Consider the following 21,918-nt stretch of genomic DNA (forward strand, 5'->3'; position numbering starts at 1 on the left):
TTCTATGCATTGTGTCACTTTAACATATGTTAGCCAGGATCCTCTGTCACAACACAACATAGGTTTGCCAAACTGGTTCATGGCAGAGGATACTTGGTGTAGGACCTGGTCATTCCTTGTTCCCACCAAACATCATATGGTTGTTGCATATATGAGCACGGGAAAACAGTGTATGTAGGACAAATATGTAATCAACATTCTTTTGGCCACTGTTCTTCTGTCATCTTTTGGTGGAAAACTAAAATACCGCTTTGGACTTGTTGGCATAAGTAAGTACAGTTGCTTATTTTTCCAGGTTCGCAAGAACTATATGTTTCTGGTGTAACTTGTATGGTGAGATCAAAGCTATCTTTATTTACACTACTAAAGCACAACCCATTTTGTAAAATCCTTGATTTCACTCCTTGAAGTGTGGCCACAGAAATCTGATAAGCTCCTGCTCCTCTGCACTTGATGCGCATGCCATGCTCTTCTGTTGCAGAAAAGAAAAGTGAAAACTCTTTGCCTCTGTTTCCATAAACCCCAATGCCATGGCACCAACATCTGAAGAGAAACGGCTTCAGTGATGTGCATGACCAAGAGCAGATAGCACGGAGAAGGTGAAACACTGCATAGATTTGCAAGTAATGAAATTTTGCCAATGTAGTGTCCATCATGATCACCGCATGAAGATACAATTCATTCTTGCCTCTGAATCAAATGGACCAAGGCACCTTCCATATAGATCAACTAAGTAAACTTTTATTATGTTAGTGGTAATAATTGACATTGTCTGGCTTTGTCTGTTTTGATCCTATAAAAGTTGTGCCTTAAAGTAGAGTTCTTAGTTAAACAACGGAAGGTTGGAGAGGGCAAGGCAAAAAACATTACCTTGCAGTACTGGATCTGTTAAGCTTTGTGTGTATATCTATTGAAAAAAACGTGATGTGTATGTTTAAATTTTATTGAACAATTACATATTGTTAAACAAACTAATGATGTGCTGATCATCAACTGTATCTTGTATGAGTTGACACTTTGATTGTGCAAGGGGATAATCAGTTCAAATGGCTCCACAGCGGTTGCTTCCGAAGAAAAATCTCCATACTGTGGTTGAGGTTGAGCTGGTGCTCCCTCGTGTCTGTTTTCGCTGTTACCGGTTTTTTGTGAACCAGTGGTTTCTATCACAAAATTGTGGGTGGGAAGTCTACTTCGTAGCATAATCATCTGCGTGGTGCTGTAATCTTTAGATTTTATTCCCTGTTTCATATGAATATGCTTCAGTGCAATATAATGATGGCCAATGGGACTTTTATCCTTCCAGTCAAATCATAAGTTGCAGTCAGCTACTGCATTTCATCTTTCTTTTGGACGATTACTGTAATTGCTCAGGGTTTTGCACAAACCACCCACACAACGTACATCTCTTGTAATACGAGGGAGATTTTATTCAACGCAGGATGGATCTTCTCTGAACATACAAGAGTTCGTGAAGAGACAAATCTTCAGGTGCATTTCTTCACTTCCCCGTTTTTGAGGTAGATGGTGCAGCGTTCCTCACTGGCGACGCAGCAGTTGCACGCCGGTGCCAGCTTATCGCAGCCTGTCGACGGGCACGTCATATACTCTCCCGCCAGGCATTCCATGGTGCAAAACTTCCCTTCCTTCTATGCCTCTCTGCTGTTTATGGATCCAATCACCAAGAATCCTGCACAATCCAAAGAACAGAAGACTCGTTCAAGATAGACCCAGAGAAAAGAAGCAATACCTTCATGAATCATCATGGTTATACAAAGAGCGTTGAGAAAGGAGAGCTGGAGGAAGAAGAAAGGGAGTGCAGGCAACTACCACACTGCAGGAGAGCTACAGGAAGAGCAAGCTTGGTGGAAGCCATGAACTGTTGTTCCTCTAGGCTCTCTGCAGGCTTGAAGCTTTATATAAGAAGCCTAGTAAGACAAATCCTACAGTTTTGCTACTTCTGTGTCTAGTGGCCAATGGGGATGCGGCTTATCAGGTCAGCAAAATCTTCACTTGCAAGTTGCAACTTGTTTGCTGACCTTTTCCATTGACTTTTGAAGCAAGTAACTATCCGCTATTCAAGATTGTGCTCTGTATATATCCAAGATGGCCCAGACAAACGCTTGTTATTCTTTTCCATCTCGGACTGGTGCTTACGAGATCCATCGGGCACAGCAGAGTCAATGCATCGAGTTAGAACGGTCGAACAAAGGCACAAAGCGGTACAGCGCAAATAATTTTGTAGGAGACAGGACCGCATGCATTTTACTCTTTGTTGAATATTTAGCATAGAATACCCTATCAGGCCCGCAGCAGGTTGCAGCTCGAGCACAAGGTAACGCAGAAACCGTAGAAGGAGATCATGAGTTCCACTATCGGGGAGAGGAATTAACGTGCTATTGTTTGAACTCCTTACTTAGGATCCGTTTGGCATTGCCGTGGATTATTATAATTCCGTTTCTTTCAGCTGTTTTTCATTATTTTTGTGTTTGGCTAACCAACTTTTTCTTACTTATTGTGTGTGTGTTTTCACAACAAATTATAAATTAAGTTCAGCATGACACAGTTCAGCAATGCCAAACGGAGCCTTAATGAGATGAGATTTTGTGGACTGCTCTGTTTTTTTTATTTATTTTTTTAGAGGAAGTGAAGGCTGATACATGGGCCCTGTTCGTTTCTTAGGCGCGCCTCGTTTAAATTCTACTCCGTATGGAGTATATCTTTTAGTACGTTCAAAAAGTAAAATCCTAACAGGCCCGAGTATCGTTGTGATTCTCAAAAAAGAAAATTTCAACGAGTATCGTTTAGCCATATCTTTTGGGGTACGAGTTCTCGTTGCCAGGGTTCGTTACGAGAGGGTACCTATAAATATCAACGCATCTTGCTAACAGTACAACATCCGGTAGAAAACCAGAAACTTTTCAAGCCCTCTCTCCGCAGGGACACGAGGCCATGGAGCTGCTCGTGTTAATCGTGCTCGCGGCATGCACGACGGCGGTGGCATCCGCCGGCGTGACCAGCCCGTACCGGCGGAGTCTCATGGGAGTCCCGCCCATGCCCTTCGACGCCGACGTCTTCCGTCCTCCACCAGGCTACAACGCTCCGGAGCAAGTGCACATCACGCAGGGCGATCTCACGGGCCGCGCCATGACCATCTCCTGGGTCACCCCTCACCACCCCGGAAGCAACATGGTCCGGTACGGGCTGTCCCCGACCAACCTGACACACGCCACCGAGAGCACCGCCGTCCGCCGCTACACCTTCGGCCCGAGCTACCAGTCCCCTTACATCCACCACGCCACCATCTCCGGCCTCGACTACAACACCACCTACCACTACGCCCTCGGCTTCGGCTACACCAACGTCCGGTCCTTCTCCTTCAGGACGCCACCGGCGCCCGGGCCCGACGCCAGGATCAAGTTTGGGCTCATTGGTGACCTGGGCCAGACGGCCCACTCCAACGACACGCTGGCCCACTACGAGGCCAACGGCGGCGACGCCGTCCTTTTCATCGGCGACCTTTGCTACGCCGACGACCACCCGAACCACGACAACCGCCGCTGGGACTCCTGGGCCCGCTTCGTCGAGCGCAGCGTCGCCTTCCAGCCGTGGATCTGGACCGCCGGCAACCACGAGATCGACTTCGCCCCACAGATCGTACGCTAATTAACTAATAATCCAGCTTCATCTTCATCTTTCTCGTTGCATCTACACGTATATGATTTATCTGTGCATCCATGGCTGCAGGGTGAGACGACGCCGTTCAAGCCGTTCAGGAACAGGTACCCAACCCCGTTCCGTTCATCCAAGTCCACACAGCCCTTCTGGTACTCGGTCAAGATGGGTCCCGCCCACGTCATCGTGCTCTCGTCCTACTCAGCCTACGGCAAGTACACCCCACAATGGGCATGGCTCCAAGCCGAGCTCGCCCGCGTCGACCGCAGCATAACGCCGTGGCTCATCATCTGCGTGCACTCCCCATGGTACAACACGAACGAGTACCACTACATGGAAGGCGAGACGATGCGGGTGCAGTTCGAGCGGTGGGTCGTCGACGCCAAGGCCGACCTCGTCCTCGCGGGCCACGTCCACTCGTACGAGCGCAGCCACCGTGTCTCCAACGTGGCGTATGACATTGCCAACGGGAATGCCACGCCGGCGTTCAACGCGTCGGCGCCGGTGTACGTCACCATTGGAGATGGGGGCAACATGGAAGGGATCGCCAAGAGCTTCCGGACGCCGCAGCCGGACTACTCGGCCTTCAGGGAGGCTAGCTTCGGGCATGCCACGCTGGAGATCATGAACCGGACCCATGCCTACTTCGAGTGGCATCGGAATCAGGATGGGGTTAAGGTCGTTGCTGACAAGGCTTGGTTCACCAACAGATACTGGTTGCCCACAGACACCAATTAGATATATTGTACTAGCCAATTTATTTCCAGTTTTTGTTTTACAATTTTAGAACTCGTAGAGCGAGACGTTTTAGCAAGAGCATAGGTTGATTGGTCGGTCGAACTAGAGAAGTAGTACGAAGCTAGCTAGTGCGCAATTTTGCAGAGTAGTTGAACAAGTAATCTCTATAGATCACTACGATTTTCCTGTTTTTATGGCAATACATTACGTGCAAGATTTTCCTTCACCGTGATTTTTTATGCATTCATGAACTTGTGCAAGTATCTCTTAGTTTCCAGTTGTACGTCATTGCATCGCTTGGGACCTCAAAATGGCTTTGACATATGCGTACATACGTTAAGAAATTTTGCATAATTCAGTGGAATCCCTAAAAAGAATGGCATGACTCTCCGTCAGTTAAACCAACGAAAATTTAAGTTTGACTGAGGACAAAGGTACAACATCTTACTCTACATTTAAGAACGGAAAGAGTAGTTATATGTGATACTGTGTTTACAAGGAAGGATGGACTTCTGCGAGTAGTAAAAGAGCTCAAAACAAATCATACATTTTTGCTACCTCTGAGTGTAGTGGCCAATTGGCATGTAGCTTATCAGGTCAGTAAAATCTTCACTTGCAACTTGTTTTCTGACTTTCCCCTTTGACTTTCCTACAAAGATCGTCCAGTCAAACAATCATCGTTCTTTTCTCTTTCATTCCTTCTCTGTGTGCTGCTTATCGAGATCCATCAGGCAGAGTAGATTCAGCGCATCAGGTTAGAACGGTGGACCAAAGCTGCACAACGCGAGATGGATACAAGAATATGTTAGAATGCATATGCAAAACATATACGTAGTAATTAAAAAAACATATGATTTTTATAAATTTTCATGTTTGATTCATAGGAATAGAAAAACATATAAATGCTCATAAACATGGTCACAATAATGACAAACCATGGGAAAAAAATAATAAGGTAAGAATGTATCTATGCCATTAAGTGACATTGTCTCGTTTTTCATGTAAAGACGGCACAAATGCGGAATGCCAGCCCTGCAAATTAAACTCAACCTGGAGAAAGCGGAAGGAAACGGCCGGCGCAAATGCGGAATATGCAGCCAGCCAAATTAACACTCAACCTGGAGGAAGCGAAAGAAAACGGACGACGCAAATGCGGAATGCCAGCCAGCCAAATTAAAACTCAACCTGGGGAAGCGGAAGGAAACGGTCGTCACAAATGCAGAATGCCATCCGGCCAAATTAAAACTCAAATTGGGCGAAGAGGAAGTAAACGGAAGGCGCAAATGTGGAATGCCATCCGGCCAAATTAAAACTCAACAAGGGCGAAGCGAAAGGAAGCGAACAACGCAAATGCAGAGTGCCAGCCGACCAAATTAAAACCCAACTTGGGGAAGCGGAAGGAAACGGTCGTCGCAAATGCGGAATGCTAGCCGGCCAAATTAAAACTCAACCTGGGCGACGCGGAAGGAAATGGACAGCGCCTGCAAATGCGGAATGCCAGCCCGAAAAATTAAAAATCAACCTGGAAGGAAGCGGAAGGAAATGCACGGCGCAAATTCGGAATATGCTAGCCGGCCAAATTAACACTCAACCTAGAGGAAGCAAAGGAAACGGACGACGCAAGGCGGAATGCCAGCCGGCCAAATTAAAACTCAACCTGGGGAAGCGGACGGAAACGGACGACGCAATGCATAATGCCAGCCGGGCGAATTAAATATTTACCTTGAGGAAAGGAAAGGCGCAAATGCAGAATGACAGCTGGGCAAATGAAGATTCAACCTGGAGAAAGTGGGCGACACAAATGTGGGATGCCAACCGTCGAAATTAAAACTCAACCTGGAGCCAGTCAAGCAGCGAGATGATACAATTAATCATGAACCTATATAAATACCTCCCCCCTTTTCCTCTGCTTCTCCCATCCTCCCTTAGCACCGTCTCCGCCGTAAGGTAAGTAACCAAGGGTATTATCCCCATGGATAGGGAAAACAACCCATCGAAGACAACATCGGAGCCCGTCATGGGGCAGACAGGCGGTAGGCCGCTGCGCCTGCCGTCGCAGTCTTCCGAGAGGATCGTGGTGGCAGGGTCACAGAAGTGGTCGAACCCCCGTCGTTGACGAAGATCTACTACAAGACAAAACTATGTGAGAAATTCGAGACCAATGGGCGATGCATGTATGGGGACAGGTGCACCTTCGCCCACGGCATCGCTGAGCTACGCGGCCCGTCATTTGCACAAGGTACGGCCCCGCTATTTAGTTAGATCACACTATCACGTCGGATCTCACAGATCGATTTTGTCTGCTCGTTCTATTTAGGCCTGACGATTCGCAATCCTGGGGATATGAAGATGGTGGAGGCGCAGAAGAGTGAGATTTAGTCGGCTCCAGCTACCTCAGGGAGGGCCTCCCGCCGGTGCCTCCGCAGGACGGTGTTGCCAAGATGAGCAACCTGGAGCGTCTGAGCCAGAAGAAGTTAGAGGGCATAGCGACCTCTATGGTGACTGGCCGGAGCAGTACTGAACAATACATCCGTCCACCGCCATGCTCTAGTTATCTTGTAGCAGATGAATAATTTTACCATTCGCAATGGTTATTGTGTGTTCCCCATCGGGCTATTTTCGCATGTATTCTGTGTAATCCGTGTGGCAATACCTATGTCGTTGTCTCCATGTTGTAATAATAAAATCTTGTCGGTGTTGTTGCTCTCGTTCTCTTCGTACAATTTTCTTCTTAATGGGTCTTACTACTGGAACACGACTCATTGCCTCATTGGCATCCTACTTGTTGCTGTATTTTTTAAGTACTGGAATAAGAAAACAATACTCTTGGAAAAGCTACACCCATAGGGTTTTTTGTGAAAATTCAAGGTCCTGAAGGGTTTATTTGCGAAAGACCGCAGCTCCAGAGGCTTTTCTGCAAGAAGATGAGTTCTGGGAGGTCTTTTCTACAAGAAAAAACCAGGCTTTAAGCTTTTCCGGTGCTTACGGTTTTTTCTAAACTTTTAGGCCTTCATAGATTTGCGGTTTTAGGCAAGTAACCCGGGATTTCTCTAGTGTCTTGGGTCTTCTTTGCATTTCGCCCAAGTTTTTGGGCTTTTCTGCAAGAAGGGGCTCGATGGCGATTTTTTCTCAAAGACTCTTTGGATGGGGACGCGCCCTCGAATCTAAAATGCTCTGGGATTGAGGCCGGTGCTCTCTCTTCTTTTTCTTCTTTGGGCGCGGTGTGGGCCAGAAGTTTCTACGTCAATTCGTGTGTGCGCCCTAGCCGTGTGACCTGGTGGGATGGCTTTGCGGATGGCTACGGGAGTCGTGCGGGCACGCCATCGACCGGGAAGTGGGAGGATCGCCCCTAGGGGATCCGACGGCTATCGCTTGTTGCCCGCCCGAAGGCTTTGCCAATTTAGGTTTTTAGTCCAATGGAGCTGCAGCCCGCGGTGGCTTCGCTTTCTCCTTTGTAAGGGAAAAAGTAAGGCTACAAATTTATTACGCCACTAAGTACCATTTTCTCGTTTTCATGTAAAGAATTCCAGAAAATAGTTGCACGTGGGTTGTCGAAATTTTGCCTTTTTTCTTTAAAATCTTTAAAAGAATAGGAGAACTTTCTTGTCTTTTCGCACTCCGTTCTTTTTAATCAAATTTATTTGCTGCTCACAAGTGTTTTTTTAGGAAACACAATACAGACGCAGATGCTCACAAGTACGCACGCACACTCACCCCTATGAACACAAGCACGCACATCCTACCTCTAAGAGCACCTCCGGGAGACTGATCCGGCACATCATCTTAAAATTGACGAAGTCACCACAGGCCTCGTAGTTGACGGGTACGTCAACTTGAACCTGGCTGGGCTAGACCAAGCCTAATTTAAATTCCTTGAAGATAAAAAACTCCATGGTGATCACGTTTTCGCTGTGACAGGGAATTAAGCAACTCTAGAAAGCATGTCTATCATCCTTTTCAAATGCTCGAGAATAGTCTGGCCTGGCCTGCAGTGTGCTTGTGGAACACAACTGGTGGTGGTGTAAGATGTGGTAAAATCGAAATGACGGAGAGTGATTTTTCTTTCTGAAAACGAACAGTTAAGGAGTAAATGCCCATGTGCTTCTGTCAGATCCGTTGATATCCAACATACGGAGTGCTACGTTTTCTCTTCTCGTGGCACATGAAGGAAGGCAATGCAGGCGAATTAATGTGGAACCTCCGATCAACGCTATCCATTATTATCCTTTTGATCACAGAGTTGCCTCTTGAATTATTGACGATGTTGATATACGACAGTCACAAGGAATTACACTGCCAAACCATGGAACACAAACTTTTACAACCCATTCGACCACAAGACGATCCATGAAGGCTTGCGAATGTATTTCAGCTACATGGGCTTGCCTTTGCGGCACCTGTACGACGAGCCGTCGTTGAGGTGGAGCACGCAGCCCTTGCCGTCGGACGGCGCGCACACGCAGGCGCACCCGTCGAGTTTTTGCCGGCGGTAGTTCCTGCAGGTGATGTACCCTCCCTGGAAGCACCGGACATTGTCGCAGCTTCCCGCGGCGTCTGCCAAGTCCCCCAACACCACAAGCCCTGGTCGATCCACAACACACACGAACAAGCTCTCAGTGAGTCAAGGACGATATCGAACAAGTGTATGCGAAGCGTAGTTGCATAACTAAGGAGGATCCAGAGTTCCCGACGTACGTACCGGCGAGGAGGAGGACGAAGGTGAGTGACAGCTTCATAGTGAAAGCCGTTTGCTGCTTTGTGTGTTGCGTTCAGTCTTGGGGTCCGTGGTTGCTGCCCCGGCCGGGTGTTTTATAAAGGAAGCTTTGGCATGGCAGCTTGGCTAGTTTGTAAGCAAGATCACGCGGCATGTGCAGCTTCGGGAATTTCCGGATCTGGCCAGGCTAGCTTCGCAACGACTTCAGCATGGTTTGTCCTGAAATGGCGAGGCCAAAGTCAGAGGAAGATTCTGACTTTGAGAACCTTTCCTTTCCCGAAGGTGCCGGATCGGCGGCTTCCCTTGCCATAAACTGCTTCGGTGCGGATCGGGTTGACCACACAAGCATCAAGTTGTCGAGTTCACATAAGTATTTTTCACACCGGTGGGACGAGACCTCTCAAGGCAGCAAAGTCTTAGCTTTCAACGTCCTGGTTTCTGCTGGCCTTCTTATCTCCTCGGTAGGGTGTTCTGTACTATTCAAAGTTGTCCTCTTATTACTCAAAATAAGTTGTGCAATACTTCCAATTTGCACAATCAGGTGAGGAGTGTTGATGAATAAGTGGCGGATCGGCATGGAGTGAAAGGGGTTCAGAGTTCAGACGAACCCGCAGAAAATATGAAAACATCGTTATACATATTAATATTTGCCTATTTTGTTAAAAATATTTTCAATGTTTTGTCTCTGGATCGCCACTGCTGATGATACTTTTTATTTATAAGCATAGGCATAGTTCATTTTCGGATGTATGCCGCTGCATGTATTCTTGATTTATACATGGACATGGTGCAGTCTTTTTGAGCAGCAAGATATCAGAGTGCGGGCATTTTCTAACCTATGTTGTATGCCGTGTGCCACGGAATCATCAAGAAAAAAAATTACACCAAAAAAACATGAGTCAACTTATGAGCCAATATCATAAAGCATGATGATAGGTTTTGCTGAATTTGAATTCTGAACCTAAACTCATGAAAATCGTAGAGGAAAAACAGCAAGGAAATACTATGTGAAGGAGAATTATTACTTGAAATTTTAAATCGTGGATTTGTACAATCTACTTGTCAGTAGTGATAAGAAAGGTTAGAGACAAGTGAATTGACGACCATCAAAGTAGGAAAAAAATAGAAAGTTAGGTTTCCCGCATTCTGCTAGATATAAGTCTTATCAACACAAAGGGTCACTCGAATAGCAATGCGGGTTCCCGTGCTGTTGACTGCCAAACCATATGCAACGCAAGCTTGCGTTACAATATTTAATTATTGTTATTATTGGGTGACAAAATAATTATTCGACTCAGATGGATCTCGAAGGCTCGAACCATGACAACCGGATGGATGAAGGCGCGTGTTATAGAATGGACTGACGGACTGAGGTACTTATTTTGTTGAGCAAATTTCAATGCACCAAAATTTTCAAATCAATTTTCTCATGGAGCCATAGTTTTTGCTACTTTACCCGTAAAACCATACATTTGAGTCTAAATGTCTCAAGTGGCCCAAAACAGATTGTTATGCCCATTTGTCAGGTTTTCTTACATTTAGACCTCACCTATCAGGTGCCACGTCGGCCAAAGCCCGATTCGTTAGCATGTCATGTCCGTATATGGATCAAGAAAACCTATGGGCATGATGAGCTTGTGGGCCAGGTCTGATTTTGGCTGGCGTGCATCTGACAGGTAGGGTCCACATGTAAGGAAACATACCAAATGGGTTTAACCATCTGTTTTGGGCTACTTGAGATAGTTAGATTCAAAATTTGTGGTTTTACGAACAAAATAGCAAAAACTGTGACCCGTGAGAAGACTGCCCGAAAACCGTAGTTCCGTGAAATTTACTCTATTTTATTTGACAGCAAACGGACCGATCTACTTCGTCGTGCAGTTTTCCGTGGAGCCGTCATTGCGGTGGAGCACGCAGCCCTTGCCGTCGGTCGGCGCGCACATGCAGGCGCACCCGTCGAGCTCCTTGTTGGGGTAGTTCTTGCAGCTGATGTGCCCTCCCTGGATGCACCGGATGGTGTCGCAGGGCTGCGTAGCGGCGTCATCTCCCATGAGCCCGAACACCACTAGCGCTGGTCGATCCAGAACACACACAACACATACAGATAAATTTTAGAACATCAAAACATTGTAGAGCTGATCCCTGTAATTCTCAACGACTCGAGGATGTTTGTAATTTTGTACCGCGATTCAAGCATAAACAGCTGCTTAGCGGAATCCTAGCGGCCAAATTAAAACTCAACCTGGTCCAAGCGAAAGGAAACGGGCGTCGCAAATGTGGAATGTCGGTCAGAAAAATTAAAACTCAACCTGGGCGAAACAGAAGGAAACGGTCATCGCAAATGCGGAACGCCATCCGGCCAAATTAAAACTCAACCTTGGCGAAGCAGAAGGAAACAGATGGCGCAAACGCAGAATGCCAGCCCTGCAAATTAAACTCAACATGGAGGAAGCGAAAGGAAACGGCCGGTGCAAATGCGAATTGCCAGCTGGCCAAACTAAAACTCAACAAGGGCGAAGCGAAAGGAAGCGGACGGCGCAAATGCGGAATGACAGCCGACCAAATTAAAACTCAACCTGAGGAAGCGGAAGGAAACAGTCGTCGCAAATGCGGAATGCTAGCCGGCCATATTAAAACTCAACCAGGGGAAGCGGAAGGAAACGGTCGTCGCAAATGCGAAATGCTAGCCTGGCAAATTAAAACTCAACTTGGAGGAAGCGGAAGGAAACGCACGTCGCAAATGCAGAATATGCCAGCCGGCCAAATTAACACTCAACCTAGAGGAAGCAAAGGAAACGGACGACGCAAGGCGGAATGCCAGCCAGCCAAATTAAAACTCAACCTGGGGAAGCGGAAGGAAACGGACGATGCAATGCAGAATGCCAGCCGGGCGAATTAAATATCTACCTGGAGGAAAGGAAAGGCGCAAATGCGGAATGACAGCTGGGCAAATGAAGATTCAACCTGGAGGAAGCGGACGACACAAATGCGGGATGCCAACCGTCGAAATTAAAACTCAACCTGGAGCCAGCCAAGGAGTAAGATGATACAATTAATCATGAACCTATATAAATACCTCCCTCCTTTTCCTCTGCTTCTCCCATCCTACCTTAGCACCGTCTCCGCCGTAAGGTAAGTAACCAAGGGTATTATCCCCATGGATAGGGAAAACAACCCATCGAAGACAACATCGGAGCCCGTCATGGGGCAGACAGGCGGCAGGCCGCTGTGCCTGCCGTCGCAGTCTTCCGAGAGGATCATGGTGGCAGGGTCACAGAAGTGGTCGAACCAGCCGTCATTGACGAAGATCTACTACAAGACAAAACTATGTGAAAAAATCGAGACCAATGGGCGATGCATGTATGGGGACAGGTGCACCTTCGCCCACGGCGTTGCTGAGCTACGCGGCCCGTCATTTGCACAAGGTACGGCCCCGCTATTTAGTTAGATCACACTATCACGTCGGATCTAACGGATCGATTTTGTCTACTCGTTCTATTTAGGCCCGACGATTCACAATCCTGGGGAGATGAAGATGGTGGAGGCGCAGAAGTGTGAGATCCAGTCGGCTCCGGCTACCTCAGGGAGGGCCTCCCCGCCAGTGCCTACGCAGGACGGTGTTGACAAGATGAGCAACCTGGAGCGTCTGAGCCAGAAGAAGTTAGAGGGCATACGCGGCATCTACGGTGACTGGCCGGAGCAGTACTGAACAGTACATCCCTCAACCGTCATGCTCTAGTTATCTCTAAATAACACCGCCATTTCTTGTAGCAGATGAATAATTTTACCATTCGCAATGGTTGTGTGTCCCCGTCGTTGGCTATTTTCGCATGTATTCTGTGTAATCCGTGCGACAATACCTATGTCGTTGTCTCCATGTTGTAATAACAATATCTTGTCGGTATTGTTGCTCTCGTTCTCTTCGTACAGATTTCTTAATAGGTCTTACTATCGGAACACAACTCGCTGCCTCCTTGGCATCCTACTTGTTGCTGAATTTTTAAAGTACTGGAATAAGAAAAACATACTCTTGGAAAAGCCATCCCCCAAGAAAGTCACACCCATAGGGTTTTCTATGAAAATTCAAGGTCCCAAAGGGTTTATTTGCGAAAGACCGCAGCTCCGGAGGCTTTTCTGTGAGAAGATGAGTTCTGGGAGGTCTTTTCAGCAAGAAAAACTAGGGCTTTAAACTTTTCCGGTGCTTACGGTCTTTTCGAGACTTTTAGGCCTTTCTAGATTTGCGGTTCTGGGCAAGTAACTCGGGATTTCTCTAGATTCTTAGGTCTTCTTTGCATTTCGCCCAAGCTTTTGGGCTTTTCTGCAAGAAGGTGCCCGATGGCGATTTTTCTCGACGACTCTATAGATAGGAACGCGCCCTCAAGTCGAAAATGCTCCGGGAAGTGGGTGGATCGCCCCTGGGGGATCCGACAGCTGTCGCTTGTCGCCCGCCCAAATGCCTTGGCGAGTTAGGTTTTTAGTTGAATGGAGCTGCAGCTGGCTGTGGCTTCGCTTTCTCCTTCGTAAGGGAAAGACAAAGCTTTCCTTCCAATTTTGTACGTAGGCACCACCGGGGACGACAACGGCGGTCACGCGAGCGGGCCAAGACACAATGTGCGGGTCCGTGGCTGCTGGTTGAGACTTACTGTTAAATCCATTGTTTTATTCTTTTGTTTCTAAGCCATCATTCAAGTATTGTTTTCTATTATTATACTTTATACAGCCTGCACAAATTAAAACTCAACCTAGGCGAAGCGGAAGGAAAAGGGCGTAGCAAATGCGGAATGCCAGCCGGCCACATTAAAACGCAACCTAAGCGAAGCGACGGGAAACTTGCGTCGTAAATATGGAATGTTAGCCGGCAAAATTAAAACTCAACCTGGACGAAGCGAAAGGAAACGGTCATCGCAAATCCGGAATGCCAACCGGCCAAATTAAAACTCAACCTCGGCGAAGCAAAAGGAAACATGGCTCAAATGCGGAATGCCAGCCCTACAAATTAAACTCAACCTTTAGGAAGCGGAAGGAAACGGCCGGCGCAAATGTGGAATGCCAGCCCTGCAAATTAAACTCAACCTGGAGGAAGCGAAGGAAACGGCCGGCGCAAATGCGGAATATGCACCAACCTAGAGGAAGCGAAAGGAAACGGATGACGCAAATGCAGAATGCCAGCCGGCCAAATTAAAACTCAACCTGTGGAAGCGGAAGGAAACGGTCGTCGTAAATGCGGAATGCCAGCCCATAAGATTAAAACTCAACCTGGAGGAAGCGGAAGGAAACGGCCGGCGCAAATGCGGAATGCCAGCCGACCAAATTAAAACTCAACAAGGGTGCAGCGAAAGGAAGCGGACGACGCAAATGCGGAATGCCAGTCGACCAAATTAAAACTCAACCTAGGGAAGCGGAAGGAAACGGTCATCGCAAATGCTAAATGCTAGCCGACCAAATTAAAACTCAACCTGCGCGAAGTTGCAGGAAACGGACAGCACAAATGCAGAATGCCAGCCCGACAAATTAAAACTCAACCTTGAGGAAGTGGAAGGAAACGGACGGCGCAAATGCGGAATATGCCAGCCAACCAAATTAACACTCAACCTAGAGGAAGCAAAGGAAACGGACGTCGCAATGCGGAATTCCAGCCGGCCAAATTAAAACTCAACCTGGGGAAGCGGAAGGAAACGGACGACGCAATGCACAATGCCAGCCGGACAAATTAAAACTCTACCTGGAGGAAACGAAAGGCGCAAATGCGGAATGCCAGCTGGGCAGATGAAGACTCAACTTGGAGGAAGCTTAATGGGTCTTACTACCGGAACACAACTAATTGCTCTCGTTCTCTTTGTACAATTTTCTTAATGGGTCTTACTACCTGAACACAACTCATTGCCTCCTTGGCACTTGTTGCTGAATTTTTAAAGTACCGGAATAAGAAAATCATACTCTTGGAAAAGCCATCCCCCGAAAAAGTCACACCCATATGGTTTTTTGTGAAAATTCAAGGTCCCGAAGGGTTTATTTGCGAAAGACCGCAGCTCCGGAGGCTTTTCTGCGAGAAGATGAGTTCTGGGAGGTCTTTTCTGCAAGAGAAGCCAGGGCTTTAAGCTTTTCCGGTGCTTACGGGTTTTTCGAGACTTTTAGGCCTTTCTAGATTTGCGCTTCTGGGCAAGTAACTCGGGATTTCCCTAGAGTCTTAGGTCTTCTTTGCCTTTCGCCCAAGCTTTTGGGCTTTTCTGCAAGAAGGGGCTCGATGGCGATTTTTTCTCGATGACTCTCTGGATGGGGACGCGCCCTCGAGTCAAAAATGCTCCGGGATAGAGGCCCGTTTTCTCTTCTTTTTCTTGTTTGGGGCGTGGTGTGGGCCAGAAGTTTTTAGGTCACTTCGTGTGTGCGCCCTAGCCACGGGACCGCCGACCTGGTGGGATGGCTTTGCGGATGGCGTTGGGAGTCCTGCGCACACGCCATCGACCGGGAAGTGGGTGGATCACCCCTGGGGGATCCGACGGCTGTCGCTCGTCACTCGCCCAAATGCCTTGGCGATTTAGGTTTTTAGTTGAACGAAGCTGCAGCCGACGGTGGCTTCGCTTTCTCCTTCGTAAGGGAAAGAGAAAGCTTTCCTTCCAATTTTATACGTATGCACCACCGGGGACGACAAGGGCGGTCACACGGGCTGGCCGAGACACAGTGTGCGGGTCTGTGCCGGCTGGTTGAGGCTTACTGTTAAATCCATTCTTTTATTCTTTTGTTTCTGAGCCATCGTTCAAGTATTGTTTTCTATTATAACTTTATAAGTGACACAGCCTGCATAAATTGCATATTTGAATGTGATCACTTCTTGTATAAATTTAACCATTTAATTATTTCTAACAAATACAAATGAATTATTATGGAATTTAAGCCATCTTCTCCTCTATGTCTTTGGCTCCTACCCAGCAAATCTCATATTTGTAGCCCCCACAAATTGAACTTCATGTTTTTTTAGAAAGGTATATTGTATGTTTCTCAATTGGCACAGAAATATTGAACTGGTACCTAACAGCTCGTTTGACATCCATCCTTTCATTTCATTTTTTTGATAGGATTTCATTTGGTTGAATTTGAATTTCGGGTTCGAAAATCATGTTTGTCTAACCACATGGACTTGTAGAATGAGAGACAATTCCAGAAAAATGATGACTTTTAGAGAGGAATTGAGTTAGTTATAGTGTGATACCATGAAATTTGAGATTGAATTCCTGCGGCCAATTCCGTGACAACCAAATAAGTTGGTTTCTGGAGACATTTAGTCATTTAATTGGCAAAACCAAAGAATTTTGGTTCTTTGTCACACTTGAAGCAATATTGCCACGTAAGACACCAAGATCACACCTTACTGCCGCCCTAAATCTAGCAAACCCTAAGTGTCCAAGAAGCTTGGCATCTTGGTAATTTCCATGGCGAACAGGGACAAAACTGCCCTGCGTTGAAGGCAATACCGCTTCGAGTGAAATGAAGGACAAAATTCTCTCGTTTGCAAATTTAGGGACTAAATGTCTACCCAAAAAAAGTTTATGAACCAGTTCTATATTTCCATGCCAACTGATGAACAGAAAATATACTTTTTTCGCTAGGTACTTGGTCACCTTCATAACCGCCACCAAAACCTTGTTTGATGAAATCCTGATCGCCAACATGGTCATGGCTTTCCCACAACGTTGGTTGGCGACGCGAACAATCATGTTGAAACCGTATCCACTAAAACCATCTCAAATTCTCAATGCCTGCTACCGTTCATAAGGAAGCCTTCTTAGGCTCCAAAACTGATTGACAATTATACATACTTTGTCCATCGCCACATACTCTCTAGTATGATGCAATAGCATCACGCTGACCCTGCTTAAAAAGGGAAGGGTAATAAAAAGAAGTCGGAAGAAATTTGAAACAACAAATTAGGGAAGAGTAATAAAAAACAACAGGAAATTGGAGAGAGAGGGAGCAACAGATGCATCTGGACAGAGGGAGAGGGAGGGAGGGGCCTACCTCTTGGGGATTTCAGCCTTCAGGATTTGGGGGCAGGGAAGGCAGACGGTCGCCGATCGGAGGAGAGACTGCCGTCAGTCGGCGACGGGGCGGGTCCAGAGGGCGCTGGGGAGCCGGCCAGCGGAGAGCGGAGGAGGCGTGCAGCGGGCGGAAGCAGGCTAGGAGGCCAGGTCCCCGGCACCACGGCCGGCGTCCGACGGCAGCGCTCCGCGCACTCTCCACCTCTCTCTGTCGTGTCTCGCTTGATTTGTTTCCCCGTGGTTTCTTTGGACAATTGGACCGGTAGAAAGCAACCTGGGCTGGCAGATTGGCCCGGGCTGGTGGGCTGCCACGCCCCAAGGCAAATCTTTTTTCCTTTTTTAGGCCGAATTTTTTTTGCTACGCCCGGCCCGTGTTGCCTGGGGCCTGGCTCCGCCTCACCGGTCACCGCCTTGCATCCTCGCTTTTCTTGTTACCTCTCGATCGTCTCTCCCTTTCCCCCCTGCTTAACAGTAACCGTACCAAATCAACATCACCTTGCACAAATTCCTATACCACAGTAGCAGTCGACCAGGCTTAGGAACAAAAGAGGTAGTACTAGACTAGGCGACAGCGAGGATAGAGCTCGTCTGCCGCCTGAATGAGACAGCTGCTCTGCTTTCATCCCGATCCGCGCATAGCATAGGGACAACCCTGCAAGATAACTGAACGTATACTCGGTCAGTCGCTCAGTCAGCACCTTGCGCAGGGATAGACGTAGGTCGACAGCTCGATCGCCATCCTCGGAAAGAGCGCATTCCCTTTGCCCCCAGCCGCTTAACTTTGTCCATCATCAGCGGCCACGACGCGCGCCGACGAACGATAGGTACAGCAGCCGAGCAGCAGGGGCATGCAGGGCAGAGAGAGGCAGCGGCAGCAGCAGGCATTGGATCGACCGCTCGCTCGCCGCACGGCACGCTGCAGGGGCCAGGGGGCGCCTTGGATCGATCGCTTCAATTCTCTTCCCGCCTTTATTTCGAAAAAATCATGTCCCGATCTGGTCAGGGGTTCAGAGAGAGACAGCGGCAGATATACTCACAGGAGCGTTGCAGCGTACGTCGGGCCAGCTAGCTAGGCGGATCTTTGGCTGGCCGCACCACATATCATCGGCTCATCATTCTCGCTCGCATGTGGGAGGACTGTGGAATACGTACCTAGAGACAACGAGAACCCAGTCCTGCCGCACTGCAACCGCTGTGGCCTGGCCTCTCTAGCTGCTCCTAGCGTGCTGTGCATCCCTTTTGTTTTGCCAGGCCCAGGCTACAGGCCGTACGTACGTAGCGGCAAACAGATTCCTCTGCGCCCCTGGCAAGCGCAGAATCGCACGCCATCCATCCTCCCTCGCAAACCGTTCTTTCATTCGAAAATGAATGTCCCGATGGGGTAATTTCCTGCGGACAACTGCAGCGTCGACCATCATTGGCCATTCATGATTCATCTCTCAGAAGAAAAAGACTTCACATATCATGAACCCATATGGTACGTACGACGTTCTTTTTCTTCTGATCATGAACCCACATAATTGCCTTTGCATTGCGTACAACCTCTTTAGCAACATAGAGGAACCCTGATGCACATCACATGCTATATACTCCGTATTAGTTACTGAATTTCGATGAGCTAAGTGTCAATAGCACTAGTTCGGCGGGCGAATGGGCCTGCAAGGGATGTCCAAAAGCTGCCAAATCAGGCCCACAGGCTACTACGTTCCAAGCCCACTGCCCAAGAGCCCAGAGGAAAAACCACTAGCTAGCGCAGCGCAGCTGTGTGCCTGCGTGTGTATATTTTTTTTTTGGCACATGCTAACGCTGCTACGTAATTACATACGGATACAGGTATTGGTTATACGTACGTATCGTTCCGTGGTGGTGGGCTTTGGTAATTGGCGCGTCGGGGCCGGGTCTTCTGGTCCCCCTCCACGGCTTTCGGCTTAGCCGCACAGCTCAAAGCAGTTGTCCATCTCTTTGGGTCGGGACCAGATACCCTCGGCTCCAAGCTACACCACCCTGCCTCTGCCTCTGCCTCTGCCTGGTCCCCGGCCGGGTCGCTGGTGAACCAACCAGAATCGCAACAACAACTGGGGGAGATCTCCTGTGACAAGCCCCTCTGGCCTTCCATCCATCCCATCCGTTTTCCTTTAATTACCAAACTCGTTCGCAGCACGCTGATGCTGGCTAGCTAGTACGCAGAAGGAGAGGTGGATTTTGATGGGCAACGGCCGGACGCTCTTGAATACGCGCGTTTGTTTTGTTTGGTGCCGTCTTGCTTCATTTTTTCTCATCAATTACGTGCACGAGTATGCATGGTCCAATTCCATCGACCGACCGACCGGCCGTCCGTCGTCTTAATGCTATAGCTCACACGACCGGTCTATACGGTTGGGGCTGTCCAAAATCCTCGAAAATCATACTACTAGGATACCAACCGAATTTCCCAATTAACAAGTGAACATATTACATACTCCCGTTGTGTTCATCTCGTACTGCACGTACTATACAGAACATATATATAGGGGTATGTACAAGGAAAACATCTTCGTCCTGGTCTCCCAGAAGAGCGAGAACACGTACGAATTCAACTTGGTGCGGGACGATGGACTGCATGCATGGCGGCAGAGCAGCCCACGTCGGCGGCGAGTGTCGGCTTTAATAATTTATTACGACCAGTAGTACTACTGCCGTTTATGGGCCTGGCTGCATGGCCTACCACGGCGGCAAGTTGTTGCACCGGGGGTGGTGTGATTCCCCGGCCGGCCCCTTGTGGGCATCCTCCCTTTCTCTCTCTCTGTATGCACACACATCGCTTTCTTATCTTTAGTATTCTCCCCCGTTTTCCCCTGTGCCGCAGGCGATCGAGATAGGAGAGTGACAGGAAGATATATAGGGTCAATTAGGGTTGAAGCAGAGGCCGGGGAGTTAAAAGGAAGGGGATGAAGGAAATGCATGCAAGGTATAGTACTACCGTGGCAAGCAGCTGGGGAAGAGGATGAGAATGAGATGCCTGGCCGGACATATATGGTGAATGGGATTTGGGTACGTTGGGGCCATGCAAAAGACACAGGAGGGGCATGTAGCCCCTATTGGCATAAAAGGGGCTAGGTAGCTACCGATGACTACTACTGACTCTGAGGAAGAAAGTGACTAACTGGAGAAAGATGTTGGGCATGCAGGTGCCATGGCGGCCAATTGGATGGAAATATATAATCACCACAGTGATTGGGGGGGAGGGGTGGGGGCTCGATCGATCGGCTGGTTGGTCAGATCGTTCAGATGTGGCAAACTGTGTTTGCTTGTATTGGTGGCCCTCTCGCTTGCAAATGCTACCTAGCCAGGGTGCCCACATTTGTGGTGGTATCTGGTATGCATGTCTGCTCCTGCCCTACTCCAAGAATTGACCATTCAGAGCTCTACTTTACATGCTAACAGTTCATGCCTTAGGTTTCGCTTTCCATCTTCCCCTGGACCCGGCCGGCCCCTGTGCCATTGAGTTTATCATTGTGTTTCTGAAATATCAATTTTTTTGTAACACTGACTAATTCTGTAGCATTTGCATGAAGAGAAAAATGGAACCAATTACTCACCAATATCTAGCTATCACCGGAGTTATTGCAGACGTCTTTGAAAATTTCTTCTGTAATTCAAGAATCGCAGAGCTCCAGGTACAAGCTCTACCTGACGTACGTGCTGCTTCAAGTGTCGAATAATAATCGCCCGTATTGATTACATTGACAAATTAGCCTTTCAAGATTGTTCAGGTGCACCAAATTGATCGATCGATCGATCCAACATCCACTGGCAAAGAAATTAATAACAACAAGAAGAAGGGAAAACAGTGACACGGCATGAGTGTGTGGACTAGCACTGCACATGCACCTTGAATATCTGATCGACCTGAACAAACTGTCAATTTTAGCTCCCCTCCCGCTCTCGGCCGTCACATCCTCTCCCATGTGCCTCTTGCAAAATCTTCGGATGCACACACGCATTGGCTCTTTTAGGCGCACAAACATATCCAAACAAAGTCGACATCACACGACACGTGAAACGATCGATTGTTGGAGGTAGCTCCGGTTAATTAAACAACCCTGCATTCGATCAGGTGTGCCTGGTTGTACGTTCTCCGGCGGCCAGAAAGGAAGGAATTGGGGCAATATGCCCGCAGCGAGGTACGACGTACTCGAGCGTATGTTGTTCAATTTTTGGCAATGACAGGTGCACCACCGTACGCAGGGACCTGCACTGCATGCCCCTTCCTTTGCAAAGATCGAAGGTTTTCTCCAGCTCTCCAATCAGAGCCTGCATGCATGCATGCATGGGGATCGAAGAAGCTAGCTACCGCATGCATGATTGGGCAAGCGGACGCCACGTCGGCCGGCCGTATAATACTCCCTCCGATCTTAAATTGGTGTCGAAATTTGAGTCAAGAATTTAGAATCAGAGGAAGTAGTTTTTAATACGAATATATACTCCACATCCTAAATTGTTGTCGAAATTTGAGTCAAGAATTTAGAATCAGAGGAAGTAGTTTTTAATACGAATATATACTCCAGATAATTAGAGATAGAGATAGATAAAGAGAAATCTTGAAGGCGAAGTGATCACTGTTGACTTAGCAGTTCGAGCTTTTGATCACGCCTTGCCCGATCAATTTCTTTCTTTCCTTTTCTTCTTTGCAGCTGCAGATCAAGCTAGGACCAGCAGCAAAAGGCGCTTGTATATGGCTCAGCTCTGCTATGTGTTGGGCCGCGCACTAGTGGGGGGGAA

The 21,918-nt window shown here is 47.9% G+C and overlaps 2 protein-coding genes and 2 long non-coding RNA genes across 4 annotated transcripts; 2 read left to right on the forward strand and 2 right to left on the reverse strand.

Moving 5' to 3' along the window:
- Positions 1-1,273: 1,273 nt before the first annotated feature.
- On the reverse strand, positions 1,274-2,270 carry LOC106865920. The gene is made up of 2 exons (XR_001405619.2): positions 1,828-2,270; positions 1,274-1,687 (listed from the first exon to the last, which is right to left on the reverse strand). It is a non-coding gene; the product is annotated as an uncharacterized LOC106865920 (long non-coding RNA).
- A 633-nt stretch (positions 2,271-2,903) lies between these two features.
- LOC100826186 (purple acid phosphatase 2) lies at positions 2,904-4,610 on the forward strand. Its single transcript, XM_003560079.3, has 2 exons — positions 2,904-3,654; positions 3,745-4,610. Exons 1-2 carry the CDS (start codon positions 2,950-2,952, stop codon positions 4,408-4,410), a joined length of 1,371 nt encoding a protein of 456 aa, XP_003560127.1. The 5' UTR covers positions 2,904-2,949; the 3' UTR covers positions 4,411-4,610.
- Positions 4,611-12,281: 7,671 nt separating this feature from the next.
- LOC104582473 (mRNA decay factor CTH1) lies at positions 12,282-12,833 on the forward strand. The gene is made up of 2 exons (XM_010232078.3): positions 12,282-12,549; positions 12,628-12,833. Exons 1-2 carry the CDS (start codon positions 12,282-12,284, stop codon positions 12,831-12,833), a joined length of 474 nt encoding a protein of 157 aa, XP_010230380.1.
- A 3,550-nt stretch (positions 12,834-16,383) lies between these two features.
- LOC104582470 lies at positions 16,384-17,548 on the reverse strand. The gene is made up of 2 exons (XR_730197.3): positions 17,138-17,548; positions 16,384-16,990 (listed from the first exon to the last, which is right to left on the reverse strand). It is a non-coding gene; the product is annotated as an uncharacterized LOC104582470 (long non-coding RNA).
- Positions 17,549-21,918: the final 4,370 nt, after the last annotated feature.

This window comes from Brachypodium distachyon, chromosome 1, assembly GCF_000005505.3.
Source record: "Brachypodium distachyon strain Bd21 chromosome 1, Brachypodium_distachyon_v3.0, whole genome shotgun sequence".
Classification (NCBI taxonomy): domain Eukaryota; kingdom Viridiplantae; phylum Streptophyta; class Magnoliopsida; order Poales; family Poaceae; genus Brachypodium; species Brachypodium distachyon.